Source organism: Carcharhinus amblyrhynchos, chromosome 6, assembly GCF_965287045.1.
Source record: "Carcharhinus amblyrhynchos chromosome 6, sCarAmb.v2.hapA, whole genome shotgun sequence".
NCBI classification, from domain to species: Eukaryota; Metazoa; Chordata; class Chondrichthyes; order Carcharhiniformes; family Carcharhinidae; genus Carcharhinus; species Carcharhinus amblyrhynchos.
Genome location: NC_137329.1, coordinates 12803371 through 12825425, shown reverse-complemented (window position 1 = coordinate 12825425; position 22055 = coordinate 12803371). Strand labels below are relative to the sequence as shown.

The window sequence follows — 22055 nt, the reverse complement described above, 5'->3', positions numbered from 1 at the left end:
ACTTCAGTACATTATGGAAGGAAGGAGGTTATGTTGTTAGATGAGACATTAAGTTGAAGACCTGTTCAAGTGGAGAAAAAAGATCTCATGATAGTGTCTGAAGAAAAACAAAGATTGTTGCTATCATCAAGTAACATCTGCAAAATACAGTAACACATCATTTATCCCATTTGTTGTGTGTGAAAACTTGCTGTATGCAAATGGATGCTGTGTCCACCCACATAAAAACACTTTCAGAGTATTTCAGCGACTGTAAGGCACTTTAAAATATTTGAAGAACACTGGCTAAATGAAATTTAACCTTATGTTGGTCTTAACAATATTTGCAGTGTTAACATGTTGCTCTATTAAAAATAAGGTAGGGTGCAAGTCATAGAGTTGTAGAATCATAGAGGTTTACAACATGGAAACAGGTCCTTCTATCCAACTTGTCCATGCCACCCTTTTTTTTAAACCCCTAAGCTAACCCCAATTGCTCGCATTTGGCCCATATCCCTCTGTACCCATCTTTTCCATGTAACTATCTAAACGCTTTTTAAAAGACAAAATTATACCTGCCTCTACTATTACCTCTGGCAGCTTGTTCCAGACACTCACCACCTTCTGCGTGAAAAAATTGCTCCTCTGGACACTTTTATATCTCGCCCCTTTCACCTTAAACCTATGTCCTCTAGTTTTAGACTCCCCTTAACTTTGGGAAAGGATATTGACTATTTAGTTGATCTGTGCCACTCATTATTTTATAGACCTCTAATATCACCCCTTAGCCTCCTACACTCCAGAGAAAAAAGTCCCAGTTTATCTAGCCCCCTCCTTATAACCCAAACCATCAAGTCCAGGTAGCATCCTAGTAAAGCTTTTCTGCACTCTTTCTAGTTTAATAATATCCTTTCTATAATAGGGTGACCAGAACTGCACAACGTATTCCAAGTGTGGCTTACCAATGTCTTATACAGCTTCAACAAGACATCCCAACTCCTGTATTCAATGTTCTGACCAATGAAACCAAGCATGCCGAATGCCTTCTTCACCACTCTGGTCACCTATGACTCCACTTTCAAGGAGCTATGAACATAGCTCTCTTTGTTCTGTAATTCTCCCCAACACTCTACCACAAGCTGAGTAAGTCATACCCTGGTTCTACCTACCAAAATGCATCTTGCATTTGTCGAAATTAAACTCCATCTGCCATTCGTCAGCCCACTGGCCCAATTGATCAAGATCCCATTGGAATCAGAGATAACTTTCTTCACTTTCCATGTGTGTGAAAAGGGAAGACATTGCCTTGATTTTAACTTGGGCTGGAAATCAAGGGTGTCTGGTCACACCTAGGTATTTAGTGGACTGCCTCCTAGACCCCATTAGCTTATATTACCACACTGATCCCACTCAAAGCTGCTGAGCAGGGTAGGTGGTTGCATTGGAAAATAAAGGTTGGAATGTTAGCCCACACCATTTGCAATTGTGTTCATAGAATTCTACAGTGCAGAGGGAGGCCATTCAGCCCATCAAGTCTGAACTGACACTCTGACTGAGTATATTACCCAGGCCCTCTTCTTCGCCCTATCCCCATAAACCCATACATTTACCATGGTTGATCCATCTAACTTGTACATCTTGGTACGTTAATGGGCAATTTGACATGGCTAATGCACCAACCTGCACATCTTTCAGGCTGTGGGAGGAAACCGGAGCACCCGGAGGAAACCCACGCCGACACAGGGAGAACGTGCAAACTCCACACAGTCACTCAATTGAACCAGGGTTCCTGGCACCATGAAATAGTAGTGCTGACCACTATGCCACCATGCCACCCAACAAGGGACCGATTGGTGGACCTATTGGAAGGAAATCGATCTTCCAGATAAAAACAAATCACTGCAGAAGCTGGAATCTGAAACGAAAACAGAAAATGTGGGAAAGTCTCAGCAGGTTTGACAGCATCTGTGGAGAGAGAATAGAGATAATGTTTTGAGTCTGGATGACCCTTTGTCAGAGTTATCCTGACTCAAAACCTTAGCTCCAGCCTATCTTCCAGTGTTATGGGAATTCCTTTTTGTGTTTATTTCTAGCCCAAAATGCCCCACCCCAGATGGGACTTGAATCCACAATCCCTGCCTTAAGAGGCTGGTGCCTTTTCCATTAGGCTAGTGTTTACTTTAAGTTTATTTATTAGTGTCACAAATAGGCTTACTTCACACTGCAATGAAGTAATTGTGAAAATCCCCTAGTTGCCACGCTCCAGCGCCTTTCGGGTACATTGAATGAGAATTTAGCGTGGCCAATGCACCTAACCAGCATGTCTTTCAGGCTGTGGGAGGAAACCGGAGCACCCGGACAAAACCCATGCTGACACGGAGAGAATGTGCAAACTCCACACAGTCACCCAATGCCAGAATTGAACCCAGGTTCCTGGCGCTGTGAGGCAGCAGGGCTAACTACTGTGCCACCATGCCACCCCCAGTTTTGGGATCATTAGCTTGCACCTTTGGATTACTTGTCCACTAACATAACACCCTACCTGTGGCTTGTGATGTGTGTAGGCAGATGTTAGATGTGTGTTCGTGTGGATATGTAACTGTCAGAGAGTTACGCAGCACAGAAAGAGGCCCTTTGGCCCATCCTGTATGCGCTGGTATGCCCCTTAATATTATTAATGTAATATGTACAACCATGTACCCATTGTGGATGGGTGGATTGGGGAGCTTAAAATACTCCAGAACTGAATTTGGCAGCTGACAGGTCAGCACGCTACCTTGGGCTGAGGTGCAAAATGAGTGACATTGCATCAGCTGCCCATTCAACGCAATGCGCGATATTCAGTTCCATTGGTTGCAGTGGAGATGCATCTGCTCATTCAGAATTGGCATTCACCACAGGGTGGTGCTCTTTCTGCAAACATCTATCCCTCAGTTGCAACAGGCAGGGGGTAAGTATAGTGAAACTGCAACCAAGGCTTAGATTTTTAAAGAAGATTTTCCAATCAATAATAAATCCACCTTGTATGATATGCATATTGCAGACCACTAGATGTTTCACATGTCGCAAAAATAAGAATGGATTTAACCGGATGTGTAAATCCCTCAGCATTGCTGTGCTCCCAGCAAGAAGCACTATCATTGTGAAAGCATCTGCCAAGATATTTATAATCACAGGGCATAAAAGCATTGCAGCTCAGCGCAGCCCTTCAGAAGGCAATGAAAAATGTACTGAGTTTGGACTGGAACTCAATCCACAACAGGCTTTTCGAACAGTGGAGAGAAAAGCAATCAAATTAGCAGCCGTGAATTAGGGATGTTGAAAGAATCACACTATCACCATGCCAACTGGCCAACAATCGTGTCACGAAAGGAAAAGGAAATTTGGCTTTCCACATGTATAAGCAGGTGCCCAATCGATAGATATTGGTTCGCCGCGGATGGAGTCATCTTTCCCTTGAGAAGGAGCTCACAGCCTAAACACACGGGGATTTTGAGCTTTTTTCCTTACGCTTATATAAATGAAACCCAGTGAAACATTGCTCATGGAGCAACCTTGGCCTCCTTTCTCGATATTAGCAATGTAATATGTACAGCCACATACCCACAGATAGAACAGCTCTGTGTTCCATCGGCTGTCAGCATTGAAGAGGGACAGCATTGAACTATTCCTCCCCAAGCAAAAACATGCTACAGTTGGAGGGAATTGAAGATAGGTCCAGCCATGCTTAAATACAGAAAATACAGGGCCTGTTTCCATGCAATCTATGACCATGACTCTAAAAAATGCTTCAAAATATAAATAAACAAACAGTTTCATCAGCTCTTTAATGACATTGGTTATTAAGTAGGTTGGCTGGCTTTTGGTTTTAGACCATAGCTTCAATGTTAGAAATCTTTGGGTCGGATATCCAGTGGTGCTGCAGTATTCCAGTGTTATAATATTTCGAGATGGAGTTGCTGATCCGGAACTGACTCCACTTTTACTGCAGCCTCATTCCATTGTTGCAACACTCTGAAACTCCAAAGTGTGGCTGCCCTTTTTCAATGCATGGGAGTTGTTCGAATGTCATTCTTCTTGCATTGAAGCATTCCTGTTGTTAGATTTTCTCCCCCCGCTCCTTTCCCAACTCTTGCAAAGGCTTAGCAGGGCTGCACGGTGGCACAGTGGTTAGCATTGCCGCCTCACAGCGACAGGGACCCAGGTTCGATTCCCGCCTTGGGTCGCTGTGCGGAATCTGCACGTTCTTCCCTGTGTCCGCTCAGGGTGCTCCCGTTTCCTCCCACGATCTGAAAGATGTGCTTGTTAGGTGCATTAGCTCCCCCAGTGCATCCGAACAGGCGCCGGAAAGTGGCGAGCAGGGGATTTACATAATAACTTCATCGCAGTGTTAATGTAAGTTTACTTGTGACATTAATAAATAAACTTGGAGCATTTCAGGGAGGCAGTGAAAAGTAGTGAATGTTAATTTCCATCACATTCCAAATTCCGACCGAAGGATACCAGTTAATCTTGCATTTCTGTGCTAACAGGCTTGAAACGATTTTGTGAAGATATCGAGATGATGATTGGATTTCAACCTAGCTATTTCTGGAGAATTTGCTGGGCTTTTGTCACTCCAACAATTCTGACAGTATGTATCATCGCTTCACGTCTTCTGATAGCCAAGGTCAATAGACATGGAAATAATTGTGTACCCTTTGCTGCAGAGAAGTCTTCATTATGTGGAGGAAAATGAATTGCTGGGCTAAAGGGCCGAGGTCAATTGAATGTACCTTTAACCATCTTGGTGTCTGCATGACACAATGCTTATTGGACTTGTTAATGAATCACAGCAATCAATCCTTGTTACTTTTTCCAAAGCAGACCCGGACATAGGAATATAAGAACAGGGATAGGCCATTCAGCCCATCGTGCTTGCTCCCCCATTTAATATGAACATGGCTGATGGGATATGACAGTGCCTTATACAACCACTGTACCCATAATCTATTACCTAATGTTAATCAGAAATCTATTTATCTCTGTTTTAAGCATACCCAGTGACTGACCTTCCACAGTGTACTAGGGCACAGAATTCCAAAGATTCACAACTGCCTGTATAAAGAAATTTCTCCTCATCTCAGTTTTAAGTGGCATCCCCCTAATTTTCAAATTGTGCCTCCTGGTTCTAGACTCCCCAGCCAAGGGGAACACCGTACCAGCATCTACCCTGCCTATTCCTTTATTTTGTATGTTTCAAGAGACCACCTCTCAATCTTCAAAGGAAAACTCCAGTGATGAAAAGCTTTGGCAAACATCGGACCAAAGTCACCTGTTCTTCCCAATTATGCTACACTTTGGATTAGGAGTATTGACTTATATTTTGGTGATGATGTAGGTAACATATAGGGAAAAATTCATTGTAAGTTTTCACTATTTTCTAACCTTTGTCTTCCCTTTTGGGTCTTTCATGTTATCATTTAGTTTACGAGGATATACCATTTTTACAACAATGGCTTACATTGATACAATGGTGTTAACACAGGAAAATGTTCCAAAGTGCTTCACAGAAGAATAGTCAGCCAAAAACAATGTAACAAAGAAGGAGACACTAATACAGGCGACTAAAAATTTGGGCAAAGAGGTTTGTTCTGAGGAGTATCTGAAAGGAAGAGGCAGAGAGATGCAGACACTTTTATTTAATTGATTGTGCATCTGTACATCATGATGAAAGGTTAAACCTTATATTAATGCAGATTATTGTTGCAAAAGTGATTTGCCCTTGTAGGGAGGGAATTTAGGGCCTATATTGACAGAACAATGTTATCCATCATGTTATGTATCTTGAACCATTAGGCCACATGATCATCAAAAGATATTCAATTATGTCTGAACTACCAGAGCACAATTGAATAACCTTGAAACTTGACAAATCCTGAAATTGTCTTACAACCTTTTGATGAACGTGAGACAACTGCTATTTTATAAAATTTACATGGCAAGAAATAGGTTTTACCAATGGAACATATTACACAAGTCATTCAGTATGTATAACTAATCTGAGACTGTCTTCAAGATGTTTTAATAATAGACTGATATCATTGTCGCTTCTCAAATAGGGAAATATCCACCTTCAGGATTTAAAATACACATTAAAGCTTTGAAAGGAATGATTTGCAGTAATCATTACTTTACTCTCAACTCTTCAAACATATAGGATAGTCAGATGCTCTTTCCTAGGGTAGAAAATTCAAGTACTAGGGGACATAGGTTTAAGGTGCGTGGGGAAAAGTTTAGAGATGTGCGAGGCAAGTTTTTTATGCAGAGGGTGGTAAGTGTCTGGAATGTGCTGCATGGGGAGCTGGTGGGAGCAGGTACAATAGCGGTTATTAAAGGGCATCTAGACAAATACATGAATAGAATGGGGATGGAAGGATACGGACTCTGTAAGTGCATACAGTTTTAGTTTGGGCAGGCATCATGATTGGCACAAGCTTGAAGGGCTGAAGGGCCTGTTCCTGTGCTGTACTGTTCTTTGCTAGTCTAGGCTGATGTTCCAGGGGTGTACTGAGGAAGTGGCAAAGGCATCAGAGGCCTTACTAATCTCACTGTACGCTATTAAAAGAAGGAAAAGGGTGATGCTCTTGGTGTTTATCTTTCAAGCAATAAATTATTGGATCATTTATCTCATTGCTGATGGCAGGACTTTGCTATCTGCAATTTATTTACATTAGACGTGACCACAATTCATAATTGACTGAGAAGCGCTTTAACTGACCTAAAACTGGGAAAGGTGCTAAATAAACAAATTATTTCATTACTGGTGCAAACTGAATAGGCGATGAGTAAGTGTATTACATACATTGAATGAAATACAACAGCAAACTATAAATAGGCATTTCATACTTGTCCATGCTCCTCTTTATGCATAATGTAAGACATTGTCATATACCTATCAACACTGATTTACTGCTAAGTTGTTCCCTGATGTATTTGATGTTGCCTGTGAACGATGGTATGGTGGAATAGAGTAAGTGTATTCTTTCTGTGATAGTGGAATACTGAGGTAAGAAGTTCCATATACCTTGTAAAGGACAATAAAATGAGCATGGAAGGATCTTATGATCTTTTCCCACTTTTGCTTAGATTTTTAAAGGCTGGTGTTTCTGTTGCCTGTACATTTGTTGGATTACAGGCAAATAAATAGGTCACCTTGTATAACTGATGTATAGCACACTTTCGAAATCATAAACGTACTTATACATCTCTTTCATTTTCTAGTTCATCCTTTGCTTCAGCTTTTACCAGTGGGAGCCCCTGACATATGAAAATTACAAATACCCAGCCTGGTCGATGGTGATGGGATGGTTAATGCTGGCCTGCTCTGTCATATGGATCCCTATCATGTTCGTGATTAAGATGTATTTGGCCCCTGGTTCTTTCATTGAGGTATAATGATCTGATCTATATCCTCAATGTTGAGCTTCATGCACTTATATGAATGATCATGAAAATTATGTGGTTAATTTGCTTGTTCTGAAACTGTGCTTTACATTTTCAGAGGCTTAAGCTGGTATGCAGCCCTCAACCTGACTGGGGCCCCTTCTTAACGCAACACCGTGGAGAGCGCTACAAGAATATGATAGATCCTCTTGGGACTTCTTCTCTTGGACTCAAACTACCCCCCAAAGACATGGAATTAGGATCTCAATTCTAGTATTGCCTACTACTCTGCATAAATATATGGACTTATCATATTTTCTTATTTGGATATTTCATGTTTTTTAGCACAACTGTCCTCTCGCATTCTGATCTCATCTTTGTGAAAATCATTTTGTTGATTTTCCCACTCATTATCCATATCATTCCTTCTTCTTCTTCAGTTTTGACCATTCACTCAAATGTCCCTCTCGTCTCTCCACATTCTCCATTGCCCATTTCTTCCCCTTATTGTTTCCCTGACACTCCCTTGCTTCCCATCTCTCCCTCCCTTGCCCTGTAGCACTGGATTTTAATCCAGACTTCTTCAACTCTGATCATTCTTGTTATCCCGCCCTCTACATTTTTTGTTGTGTTTTCCTTTATCGCTAACTTTAGTCTCTTTTCCTCATCCCATCTCTTTTTGTCACCTTCCAATTCTAAGTTTCACCCACCATTTTACTCACTCCTCTTTCCTCCCACTCACCAAGAAGTGTTTCTCCCACAAAATCTGTCCTGTGATTTGTGCCTACCAGTCCGAACACCCTAGTTTTCCTTCTTTCACTTTGTCTACAGCTGAGAAAAAAAAGCAATTGTACAATTCTACTTGTTATATTGCCAAATACTGGAAGAACTTGTAAAAGTAACTCATTGTACAGACAGTCTTGCTATTCAATTTCTTTACTCAATGGAGGTTGAGGTTAAATAAGGTCATCGCAACCTCTGCAACACCAAGACAATTTTGGTTGTCCCAGCTCCCACTGATTTGGCCAGACTGTGTTCCCTTCATTCTATGATGTAACCTTTAAGGTGTTCATGCTTTTAAAAAGTGAGCAGTGTTCATATAGTGCGTAGTAGTGGTGTCACGTCCCTCTAAGTATCTTATGAAAAAAATGTAGAGATGGTGAGCATAGCGTAGTTTTAACCAAAAAAAACTTTCTTAAAAACAGTTTAGTCTGAAATTTACAGTAGTTGTCTTCCGGGGATTTTTCGTCAATATTTCTGTCTGTCTGTCTTCGTGTTAAGAGGGTCTCAGGTAAATTTTATGTTCATTTTTTGTTTCCTTTATGGGATGACTAATCCTTATCACATCAATAATTTCATTAATTTCCATGTAGAGTATAGATGTGCCTCAGTGTTGAAACCCATTTAATATATTTGTTTCCCCTGGCATTTGCCTTGGAAACATCAGTTATGATTTAACCAGAAACTACATTCTGATATTTACCTTTATATATAGTTATAGATATAAATATATATATATAAAACATATATCGCCATTTTGCACCTTAATGTTAATTGCAATACTTTTTTCCCCCAGTCTTGCTCTCCTCCTATAAGCCATCTTCAGGCAGTGGGTACCAAAGACAGATTGTGTCTGTGATAGCTAAGCAAAGATTGCTGGAAACACCTGAAGTACATTTTTTTCTTATTGAGTTTACACATTGTCAACACATCAGGTTGACCATTGGCCTTATTGATGTGTCCCAGCGTCAGAAATAAAAAAAAGGTGTATTTGATGAAACGTATAATAGAGTAACCTGTACTTTACCATATAGAGTAAGTCACTTGTATGTAACATATGTGGTGTCTCCAGGCACTTTAAGTGGACCTATCTTTGTATAGGTTAATTCCTAATTACTTACGTAATGTCATGTATATTTATGTGCGTTCTTTACGGGGTACTGCTGCCTATGGATATAGATATGTGCCTCAGATCAGGCCATCAGAACCATCGACTGATCTCACACCCACACTAAGCACACATCTAAGTTAAATGTGAGTGTCGCGTCACCCATGCTCGATGGCTATATTGCATACACAATGTACATGATTCATTTAATAGATCTTCATTCTTGAGGCCCTACCTCAGATTTTGTATCTATGTGTATAAATACAATTCAATGCATTATATATTTGCCTATACGATGTTCAAATTAGAGACAGTCCTATAAATGTAACTTGAAGAAAGGCAAAAATAAATGTTAACGTTTTAAATGTCACATGTGGGGGTCTATCAGTGCGGAAAGCGGTGTGTGTGTGTGTGTGTTGATTTTTGGGGAGAGGGTGCAACGCAAAATACACTCAGGATTACACTGAATCCGTGTCGTTCCTTCAGAAGCACATCCCCCTTATTTCCATCCTCCCAGAATAGACTGTGGAGCATCATACAAGGCAGCAAGTTTAATCCACACGGGTGAATCGTGCGAGCTGCACCCTTTTCCTTCTTCCCCCGGAGAGGTATCATCTTTTTTTTATTTGCTGCTTCTTCGTACTTGTCCGAGGCTCGACAGCTCCGATCTATCCATCCACAGGGGTCGCCGACTAACACTGTGGATCCACACAAGTCTCCGGCTGGGCGGAGGTTCAGGACGGAACAGGCACAGGCATAAAGGTTTAGCGTTCAGTCCGCAATATCTGTATAGACATAGCCTTCGCTGGGGCTGCCTTTCTTTTGGAAATTGACGTGTGTGTGTGCATAGCAAACTTCCACCATCTACCACCCCCCCCCCCCCCCACGTCTCTCTCTCTCTCTCTCTCCCCTCCTTCTCCTCCCTTCCTCCCTCCCACTCTCACTCCCCTCCCTCCCTTTCCTCCCAATCGAGGTTGGACTGCTCCTGGGAGAAACATCCAGCGCTCCTGGAGCTGAGAAGTCACTAGTAAGCCTGAGCTGGGATTCGCCAAGTTATCAAACAAAGTGAATCAGCCACAGAGAAATCTATTTAGCAACAACAACAACAACAGCAGCAGCAAGAGAAAAGAAAAAAAAAATATATACACACAGATAACCCTAGCCACTTCTCACCAGCACCTGAACCAACAAAATGCCGCAGAAGCAAATGGATTTAATTCCGGTGATTTTAGCTATCATTGTGTCCGCAAAACCAGGTAAGGCCAAAATTATCCTACTGCACAGGGAGAGAGGGAGGGAAGTAAGGAGGGTAATGCATTTGAGTTGCTGCATTCAGCACAGTTGTAAAGAGATTGCTGCCTTTTTCTGCGTGTGTGTGTGAGTGGAGTTGCTGTGTATTTGGGATAGTGTGAGGGACATTTATCTACTCATCCACGATCTCCCCCACCGCCCCCCCCCCCACTTCTCCCCTCCTTGGAAGTGGCTTGGTTTTTGACAGGAGGCTGTTGCAGTGCGCTATTAGAATGATTTTTAAGTCCACGGGGTATTCATTCTCCCCTTCCCCACCCAGCCCACCCTCTGGTAGAATTAATGTCTTTTTTTGCACGGGTCAGTTAGCTCGCCGGCTTGACGGAGCTTGACTTGATTGTTGAGAGGGTGTTTGGAAACAAGCTCTGCTAACAACGCGGCGAGAGACTTGTTATGTGGACTGAGCTTCACTCTTCTCCCGGGACCCTTTTTATTTCAGCTATTAATATTCCTAGCCGGGCGAATTTGGGAGACTGTGAGAGAGTGTGTGTGTGTGCACGTTTTTGCTTAGCACGGTCCATACTGCACAGTGGACCCCCCCCCCAAGTCATTGTTCAAATGCCATTCTCTGTCCACGGCTGTTTAAGTAACAGTAAAGTTCAAGTAACTGGCCTCTGCCGAGGTTCAGCTTTGATCGGAGTGGATTTCACGTTAAGGTTTACAGAGAGCCGCTACTGTATAGGTCGAATGTGATAACTTTTTATTTTGAGGTACAAAAGGGGCAACACACAAAAAATAATCAAAGAGGGAATCAACTTCATGCGATTTTTTTGTAGCATAGCCCGGTTGCTGCAGAAAGGCTGGCTCTTAAAAGGATGATTCATTCATTGGCAAATCTCTTCCCCGTCTCTGAAATGCACATTGGTAAGCATCAATTTCATAAGTGGGGAAACATAATGTGGAAGTGAAACACTCCCTAAGGTGACAACAGAGGGTTTGTGTGTGTGTGTGTGTGTGTATGGAGGACAGAGCTGGGTTATATACTGTATAGCGCCGCTGTATGTACGTGTGTGTATCTGAGAGAGAGAGAAAGATGTTTGTGGTCACACTTCAGTGGAACAGAGCGAGCTTGAGTTATCTCAGGTGCAGTGTTTAAGATTTAGGATGGTCAAAGTTGCCAGGCGATTATCCGGTGACTTCATCCCAAACTTCACACTGACTTCAAGTGTTTTGAAAGCAGCACCGCCAACTTATTGATTAAGTGGAAAAGAAGAAATGTTATGAAGTGACCGGAGGGCCATTTGGCTAAGATCAAGCCCAAGACGGGATGCAATGTCTTATCTTGTCAGCTTGGAACTTGTTTGTCTCCCTTGAATTGGATTCAATTGGATTTTGAATTTGGTTTTTGGAGCAAGTAAGGAATGGATTTGGGTTTTGACAGGTCCACTCTTTGAGTATTGGCTTTGTAACTTTAAGGATGGAGAGATTTATGAGCTGAAACTGGGGAATAATGCCTACTTCAATTAGTGCATTCTCAGCACACATACACGCTGTGACAATTGGACATTATATGAGGAGCTGAATAACATTGGTTGCTTTAAACTTTGTAGTGCCGGGAGTTCTGCCGTCTTCTTTTGTTAATGCTGTTCTATCTCTTGTAGTCTTAGGGTTTGGAATGGACCCTGACTTGCAAATTGATGTCACCACAGAACTGGACCTTGATTATACGCGGACGGGAGTTGCTCAGGTACCGGGATTATATAATAACAGCAAAGCGTATTTGTTTCAAGGTAAATAGGACAACAAAAATCAATCATTTTCCTTCACCTCCTTAGCTTTTACACCACCATCCATACAGCCGGGCTCTCTCTCTCTCTGTGTCTCTCAGTCACTACAATAAACCTCTTCTAACTAGTTTGCTCTTCCAGCGATAGGATAAGCTGCATTAGTACATACTTCATGGAAAGTCAGACAATTAAAGAACATACAAATACACACCTATTTCAGGACCAGAGGGAGTGGAGATATTAGCTTCCAAAGCACGTCGGTGGTCACGGATGGAACCTCTGTAATGAATGCTATCAAATTCATCATATTTTATTCATGACTTTTGTGATGTTTCGCTGAAGCGAGCAAAAGGCATACAGTTAAAAAAAACGCAGCATTATGCGGAAAGCGTGTGTGCGTGATTTAAAGAGTACCTTCATTAACTGAAGCATAAGCGAGTGGCTTGACTTTGCTACCTTATGCTTTCGTTCCTGTGGGCTAGTAACGAATTGATGGCTTGACAGGGAATGTCCTATCTTCTCTACCACTTGTGGGCGGAAGTGAGTCCAACTTTCTGCTTGTTTGCCCTGATTTATCACAAATTCCCAGCGGATTCTAATAAGATTGAGATGTTGGCGGATGGACAGCCCTGTAGCATGGCTTTTTGATAGTGCACCATGTGGAAAATAGGCCAATCCATCACAGCAGCTGAGTCGATTTTACAGTCCCCGCCTGGCAGACTAGATCGGACCCTGTAATTTTTCCCAAAATATCCTGCACGGTGCGCAGAGATTTAAGTTGAAAGTTGCTTTATTTATTAGTGTCACAGTTAGGCTTACATTAACACTTCAATGAAGTTACTGCGAAAATCCCACTCCGACACAGGGAAAATTTAACATGGCCAGTGCACCCAATCAGCACGTTTTTTGGACTGTGGGAGGAAACCGGAACAGCTGGAGAAAACCCGCACCGACACGGGGCGAACATACAGACTCCACACAGACAGTGGCTGAGCTGTGAATTAAACCCATGTCCCTAGCGCTGTAAGGCAGCAGTGCTAACCACTGTGCCACCAGTGCAACAACCGATTGAACTTTCTTTTGGCTTCTTAACTCCATTATGTTTAAGGTCATCTCTCTCTCACCACGAATACCCAAATATGTAGCTTTTGGATTTGGTGACCTTTTGACATTTGTAGAATGTTGCTTAAGTATGCGAAACTGATGTTTTCCAAATCTCAAACGTAAATGCAATGTTCAAAATTAATGAGTGCTGGGACTTGTTTTAAATATCCTAAGAGGGCTCTCATTTGGGAGAGCCTTGGTTTATATAGTGTTGAGCCTCTGAACCTAATGCCCTTGAGCATCCCAGGGACTAAAGACAAGACACTCAGAACTTATCAGTTTTCAACTAATTATAATAATTAATCCAGAAGCTATATATCAATACAATGAGTTTGAAGCCTAGAATACCAATCCCTTCTTTAATTTATTTGAACAGATCATCAATAATCTAGATTGTGGTTATTATTAGCAATGGACATTGAGTGTGATTGAACAGATGTTAAGGACGTCTCTCATTTGAAAGGTTGGTCTTTGCTGTCTTGTGTGTTGATTTCATGTCAAAGTAAGCCATGCAGGGCATGAAAGGACAATAGAGAAAATGCACCTTTGACATTCCTGGTCCCAGGTGCTGAATATCGAAAATGTTCTTGGTAATGTGCTGCAGAGGACACCTCTTTTGAGGGAGTTTTCTCATTCATCAACTTGCATTGACGACCTGGTTAAAAAGTCAATAGGTATACGTTTCCCAGTCACCCACTGCATTCTGCCATGGAAGATTTTGTGATGTGTCATCTTTAAATTCTTGCCAAAGGAATTCTTGATTTTGAAATTGAAATGACCCACTCCTTCTCCACTAAAAACAAATTGGTCTTGGAGCTATTAGTGAACAAATTTTCAGACTTTGACATGACAACAGCACTTAAGACTGCATCTCCTGAGACAATTGATATAACTATTCCTCCGGTGTGTATTGTGGCCTGAAATGTCACTGCGAGAATTGATTCATCGATTCATCTCATTCTGTGTGCGCCTGTTTTTATGGATTTATACAAAGGTCTTTGCGTTTTATTATTCAAAGTCGAGGTCGCTGAACCATGCACAATCTATTCAGAAATGCATATGGAGATGTTGTTGCCTAACAAGTACACATGTTAATGCTTTCCAAGCACTGGAAAGTAAACAGGGAGTGAACTTTACTTAGAGAATTCTGAAGGGGTTGGCAATGGGAGCATCGAGGGAATAGTATTGGAAGATTGTGCCATATGGTCTCTGTTGTGACTGATTATGCTTATTTTCCTCAGATGTGGAGAGACAAATACAGGCGGCTCCACACATTGTCGAGAAAGTGATTCAACTGCTTAGAAATAAAAGCGAATTCACAATTGTAGCCACGGTCCAACAAAACTCTTTAACCTCTGGGGTCATCTTATCCATCCATGAATCTGATCTCAGGTAGAGTAATGTGCAGCGCACTCTGTAAATATATGAATATGTTTTTTTCTAACTAGCAAACCTGCAACTTACTGGTTAATACTACACAAGCTTCACAAGTTAAAAGATATTCGAGTTGGGTTTAAATTTGGACAGAAGTCAGCCGTTGGGATCTTTTCCCAGGCCGAATTAATTTGTATGTTCTGGTTTTAATGGAACAAGCCTTTTGATACTTCAGTGGAACTCAGTGGATTGGTTTCACATCTTATTTTGCCACACTCCTGTGTTTCCTGAACACAAAATAATGGGCTGCCTCTGGATGGATTGCAAATTTGGCAACTCACTGAAGTTTACCCATGTTGCCATAAAGTACAGCTCCAGACATTTGTCATTCCCATCTAAATCATAGAAACCCTACAGTGCAGAAAGAGGCCATTTGGCCTGTCAAGTCAGCACCAACCACAATCCCATCCATTCCGTATCCCCACATATTTACCCTCTAACCTACACATCTCAGAACACTAAGGGGCAATTTTAGCATGGCCAAACAACCTAACCCAACATCTTTGGACTGTGGGAGGAAATCGGAGTACCTGGAGGAAACCCACGCAGACACAAGGAGAATGTGCAAACTCCACACAGACAGTGACCCTAGCCAGAAATCGAATCCAGGTCCCTAGAGCTGTGAAGCAGCAGTGCTTACCACTCTGCTACTGTGCCACCCTGTTTGTGAATATTCATTGCTACTAAATCTCTTCCTGAATGCTTTTGTTTGATAATTATTTGTAGAACCACAATATTACGGGGTGCTTTTATATTCAGCATTTCTGCAGCTTGGTTATTGATTGGTGACATCCCTGCACAATCTCCCCACAATTTCACTGCCAGAGTACGACCTCTTTATCCAGATAGGAAAAGGATCCAAAGTTAAGGAAGAGGGGAGACTTGCATTTGTATAGCACCTTTCAGAATCTTGGACCATCCCAAAGCATTTTGCAGCCTTGGGGCCTTGAAGAGTGGCAGTTGTTTTTAAAGTTTAAAGTTTATTTATCAGTGTCACAAGTAGATTTACATTAACATTGCAATGAAGTTACTATGAAAATCCCCTGGTTGCCACACTCCAGTGCCTGTTTGGGTACACTGAGGGAGAATGTAGCATAGCCAATACATGTAATCAACATGTCTTTCAGACTGTTGTAATATAGGAAATCGAGATCTCATGTGCAAACAACATTGTGATGAACGATTAAATAATCTGGTTCAGTGATGTTGGTTGAGGGATAAATATTAGGCAAATCACCCTGTTATTCTTAGAAATATGTCCTTGAATGCCCCCTCGAGGAAAGATAGTGGCTCAGTTTAAAGCCTGATCCAAAAGATGGCATTACTGCTTGTGTAGCACTCCCTTAGTACTGCACTGTTTGGATTATTTCTCAAGTTTCTGTGGCTCTGGGTTGAGGTAATTACCACTGAGTCAAGGCTGATCACAATAGGATTGTGTTTCAATTCTGCTATCTGAATAAAGCAGCTAATCTTAGTGATATACATGCAAGGACATTGATCTTAGTGATGCACTTGGACATTGCTGATTTGTGACAGATTGCCAATATATGTAAAGGTAAAGTCACCATACTACCAGATGATCAGAGGCTGCTCTCCCTTTTGAAGGGGAAAGCTGACTGGTGGTGATTTAACCTGAGGATCACCACATTTCAGGCAACGTTGAGACGGTGGAGCCTTCATGAATAAGCTCAGCCAGCACGGGAATTAAACTCATGCTGTTGACATTGCCCACCAGTTGTCCAGCCAAGTGAGTTAAACTGACACCCAATGCAACTATATGTGTAAGCTTGCTTACACAGGGCATTTTTACGTTTTTGCTTAGACACTGGCGTTGGAATTCTACCATCTCACCCACCACAGAATTGCAGGGGAAGAGGTACGGACAACAGGAATGTCCATTGACCTTGGGTGGGAATTTCTGGTCTTGCTCCAGTGAGGTCATAACATCTAGCTGAATAGCAAGACTCCCAAATAGTGCTTTCCCACTTGTTATTTATATCAAGGTATTACGAGTGACTGGAGGGCAAACAAAGAGTGAAGGGAAGCACTTGTTCTCTGTATTGTTGATCTCTACTCAGAAAACCTATTAAAATGTGACTCCCTAGTTCGATAAAGACCATTGATGCTGGGCAATATCTACTGGAGCGAACACATCCGTCATTGATTATGTCCTATCAACGAAGACATGTCTAAGTTTGATGCATGGTTGTGTCCAGACTGAAGGACTATGGATTGTTGAATGAAGCCAAGTGATGCATAATATATAATTAATTGTTACAACAAAGCAGGTGTAAATGTGACAGATTGACAGTGTTCTAAACAAAAAGAAAGCTTAATAATTCATGTATGAAAATCAGAACTTGTTAAACAGAGCTGGGAGAATTCAATGTGCGTATCTAACTGTGAAATGTTTATTTATTGCTGTCGCAAGTAGGCTTATATTAACACTGCAATGGAGTTACTATGAAAATCCCCACTCTCCAGTGCCTGTTCGGGTACACTGAGGGAAAATTTAGCATGGCCAATGCACCTAACCAGCACGTCTTTCAGTCTCTGGTAGGATACTGGAACACACGGAGGAAACCCATGCAGACATGGGGAGAACATGCAAGCTCCACACAGGCAATGACTCAACCTGGGAATTGAACTCAGTTCCCTGGCGCTGTGAAGCTGCAATGTTAACCACTGTGCCACATTGCCACCCTATCGAAATCCTGTTTGGTAGTTATGAGGCTGGCTAGTCAAAGCTCTGTTGTAATGATGTTATATTATTGGCTAATAGATGGATTAACAAAATGATCTCTCTGTGTGTAAGTGGCTCTTAGTTTCATGCACTGTTTACTGGATTTGAGCCTAGGAGGCTGACTGTTAAGACATTGGTATGGTCATGAATCACAGGCTGAAACAGGACTACCAGAAGATCAGAGTGCATTCAAAGACTTTTTGATAGTCCCCAATTTCAGCATATAGACAAGCTCAATTCTTTTTCAATTTAGAATTTGGCCTGATGATTCACAGAACAAGTCTGTTTTTCATTGTGGCATCTCTCCATTACCTGATATGTTGAGGCCGAAACATTGTCTGCTTTCAAGGAGAAATTAGATCTAGCTCTTGGGGCTAAAGGGATCAAGGGTTATGGGGCAGAAAGGGGATCAGGATGTTGAATTTGATGATCAGCTGTGATCATAATGAATGGCGGAGCAGGTTCGAAGGGCCAAATGACCTACTCCTGCTTCTAGTTTCTATGTGTCACTCTCTAGTTACTTATAGGTCACAGCACCTTTGCATTTCCAATGGACCAAGTCTGGATGCACAAAAGCAATCAATCCCTTCTGACATCTCTCACTCCACCTTTACTGCATTTACTTAGAGTTTATTGTTATAAGCTTTTGATTTGAGTCTACCCTGGTTGTTTCAGGCGGAAAGGTCATACTGTACACCTCAAGATATTGTTCAACTGATGTATTGACTGTGGAGTGTGACAGGTAATATTTCGTATATTGAATCCACAGACAACTGGAAAGTTGCTCTTGGGTTCTTGAACACAATGGATTTTCTTTGTGTCGGTAGGAAGTTAATTATCTTTGAGATAGAAATCTTGGGCGTCATTTCAACTTTGCTCACCTGATGAGATTAGATTAGAAACATAGAAACTAGAAACAGGCATAGACCATTTGGCCCATCGAGTCTACTCCGCCACTCATTATGGTCATGGCTGATCATCAAATTCATCCACTTTTACTCCCGTATCCCTTTATTCCTTTAGCCCCAAGAGCTATATCTAATTTTTTCTTGAAATCCGGCAACGTTTTGGCCTTAACTATTTTCTGTGCTCATGAATTCCTCGCATTCACTGCTCTCTGGGTGAAGAAACTTCTCCTCACCTCAGATCAATGGCAAGGTGGCACAGTGGTTAGCACTGCTGTCTCACAGCATCAGAGTCCTGGGTTCAATTCCAGCCTCAGGTCACTGTGTGGAGTTTGTACATTCTCCCCATGTCTGTATGGGCATTCTCTGGGTGCTTCGGTTTCCTCCTACACTCCAGAGGTGTACAGTTAGGTTGATTAGCCATGCTAAACTGACCCATCATGTCGGGGGGATTAGCAGGGTAAATACATGGGGAAAGGGGGCTGGGTGGGATTGTTGTTGGTGCATGTTCAATGGGCCAATGGCCTCGTCTGGACTCTAGGGATTCTATGATTCTGAGTAGTTAAATGGGTTACTTCTTATTATCAAAGAATGACCCCTAGTTCTGGACTCCCCCACCATCGGGAACATTCTTTCTAAATCTACACTGTCTAACCCTATGAGAATTTTATAAGTTTCTAGGACATCACCTCTCAATCTTCTAAACTCCAGTGAATATAATCCTAACTGACTTAATCTCTCCTAATGTGACAGACCTGCCGCCCTAGGAACCAGGCTGGTAAACCTTCACTGTACTCTCTCTATAGCAAGGACATTCTTCTTCCGATAAGGATTAGCAATCCATTTCACACCTTGCCCTGAAATAAAATCAAATAGTGTTTAAAAAGGTGACCAATGCAATCCGAATGGTTTCCTGCTGGGTGGGTCAGGTTCTCTCCCCTCCACCATGTCTGCATTTCCCAATTGAGAGAATTGCTACAATGTACAATTTTGCAGCTTTATAGAACCTTAGTTAGGCCACACTTGGATTATAGTATTCAATTCTGGTCGCAACATTACTGGAAAGACGTGGAGGCTTTGGAGAGAATACAGAAAAGGTTTACCAGGAAGTTGCCTGGTATGGAGGGCATTAGCTATGAGGAGAGATTGGAGAAACTTGGTTTGTTCTCACTGGAACGTTGGAGGTTGTGGAGCAACCTGATGGAAGTCTACGTGATTATGAGGGGCATGGACAGAGTGGATAGTCAGAAGCTTTTTTCCAGGGTGAAAGAGTCAATTGCTTGGGGGCATAAGTTTAAGGTGTGAGGGGCCAGGTTTAAAGGAGAAGTACAAGGCAAGTTTTTTACACAGAGGATGGTGGGTGCCTGGAACTCGCTGATAGTGGCAATAGTGGAAGCAGATACATTGGTGACTTTTAAGGGGCATCTGGACAAGTACATGAATAGGATGGGAATAGAAGAATATGGTTCCTGAAAGGGTAGGGGGCTTTAGTTCAGTCGGGCAGCATGGTCGGTGCAGGCTCGGAGGGCCGAAGGGCCTGTTCCCATGCTGTAATGTTCTTTGTTCTCTTTGTTCTTTCCTTGTTTGCTCTTTTCAGGAGCCTTTGATAATAAAACAATCCTTCTCTTTCCTGTTCTCCACTAGCTTTCCACAGAACTTATTTTAGTCACACGCAAGACTGAATTAATTTGACCGTATTTGACACATAGCTATATCAAAAACAAAATGTCACAAAATTACTGAGATGAGAGTCTGTGTAAAATGTCTGACAACAAGTCTTGATCATTATTCATGTGGAAAGAGGCAAAGGCTCGATGTATAGTTCTCCATCAGAAAAGAGTCCAATTAGAGTTTGACTGACAAACAGCGGCAGAACAGGAGGGAAGAAATAATTAAATAAACTATCTACTAGACGAGACAAAAATGTGCAAAAGCTGCTATAAAGCGACCAGTACGTCTGGAAAAATGAGATTAATTAAGACAGAGATTTATGTGAGTAGGATTGGGAGTGGCAGTAGTTAAAAAGGTTGTGATAGAAAGAGAAGCTAAGTGAACATTTGATTTGATTTGATTTATTATTGTCACATGTACTAGCATACAGTGAAAAGTACTGTTTTTTGCTTGCTCTACAGACAAGACATACTACTCATAGAGAAGGAAATGAGAGAGTGCAGAATGTAGTGTTACAGTCATAGCTAGGGTGTACTTAATGCAATTAGTAGGGTTAACTTAATGCAAGGCAAGTCCATTCAAAAGTCTGACAGCAGCAGGAAAGAAGTTGTTCTTGAGTCGGTTGGTACATGACCTCAGATCTTTGTATCTTTTACCCGACGGAAGAAGGTGGCTGAGAGAATGTCCTGGGTGCGCGGAGTCCTTAATTATGCTGGTTGCGTTGCCGAGGCAGCGGGAAGTGTAGACAGAGCCAATGGATGGGAGGCTAGTTTGCGTGATGGATTGGGCAAAAGCAAAATATTACAGATGTTGCACAGTAACAGAAAGTGCTGGAGAAACTCAACAGGTCAGACAGCAACCTCTGCAGAGATCTTGACGTTTTCTGTTTGTTTCAGATTCCAACATCTGCAGTATTTTGCCTTTAAAACACCGCAGATGTTGGAAAACAGAAATTTAAAAAAACACAGAAAATGCTAGGCATAGTCAGCAGGTCAGGCAGCATCAGTGAAGGGGCTCGAAGGGCTAGATGGCCTACTCCTGCTCCTATTTCTTATGTTCTTATTTCAGTCGAAGGTGAAAGGTCAATGACCTGAACTGTGACATGTACCTGACCCATTACTTCCCAGTTAATTAATAATTGTGTAGGGAGAGATGAAATGAAAAAATGAGTTATTTTAGTGCCCTTTCTTACATGGAGTTTTGATTTAAAATAAATAATGACAACATCTGCATTTCTATAGTGCCTTTACAGTGATATGGAGGTGGCACAGTGACACAGTGGTTAGCACTGCTGCCTGGGGCCTGGGTTTGATTCCCGGCTTGAGTCACTGCCTGTGCGGAGTCTGTACATTCTCCCCATGTCTGCACAGGAAGAACAGGCGCCGGAATGTGGTGGCTAGGGGATTTTCACAGTAATTTCATTGCAGTGTTAGTGGAAACCTACTCGTGACCCTAATAAACAAACTTAAACTAAAATTTATCATTGAATTCCCTACAGTACAGAAGGAGGCCATTTGGCCCATTAAGTCAGCATCGACCATAATCCCAACCTGGCCCAATCCCCACAACTCCACATATTTACCCTGATAATCTCTTGACACTAGGGTCAATTTAGCATAGCCTATCAACCTGACCTGCACTTCTTTGGACTGTGGGAGGAAACTGGAGCACCCGGAGGAAACCCATGCAGACACGGGAAGAATGTACAAGCTCCTCGCAGATAGTGACCTGAGTCCGGAATTGAATCTGAGCCCTGGTGTTGTGAGGCAGCAGTGCTAACCGCTGTGCCACTAGACGCATTTACGTTTATATTGCACCTTTTATTTTACTAAAGCATCCCAAGCATTATAGCTTGAAACATAAAAGCCAGT

The 22055-nt window shown here is 42.0% G+C and overlaps 2 protein-coding genes across 3 annotated transcripts in view; both read left to right on the top strand.

Annotated features, from left to right (window-relative positions):
• Positions 1–9628, top strand: part of slc6a5 (solute carrier family 6 member 5) — a 64622-nt gene extending 54994 nt beyond the window's left edge. For both annotated transcript variants that reach the window (XM_080189911.1, XM_080189910.1), the window contains 3 exons: positions 4512–4612; positions 7243–7410; positions 7523–9628. In XM_080189911.1, the coding sequence (XP_080046037.1) occupies positions 4512–4612; positions 7243–7410; positions 7523–7678 (425 nt within the window). In that variant the 3' untranslated portion in view covers positions 7679–9628. The remainder of the gene's footprint in view (positions 1–4511; positions 4613–7242; positions 7411–7522) is intronic.
• Positions 9629–10220: 592 nt separating this feature from the next.
• The window catches only part of LOC145343701 (protein kinase C-binding protein NELL1-like), an 828548-nt gene continuing 816713 nt past the window's right edge, over positions 10221–22055 (top strand). Inside the window, exons 1-3 of the mRNA XM_080189909.1 lie at positions 10221–10548; positions 12202–12330; positions 14673–14823. Of these exons, the coding sequence (XP_080046035.1) occupies positions 10485–10548; positions 12202–12330; positions 14673–14823 (344 nt within the window). The 5' untranslated portion in view covers positions 10221–10484. The remainder of the gene's footprint in view (positions 10549–12201; positions 12331–14672; positions 14824–22055) is intronic.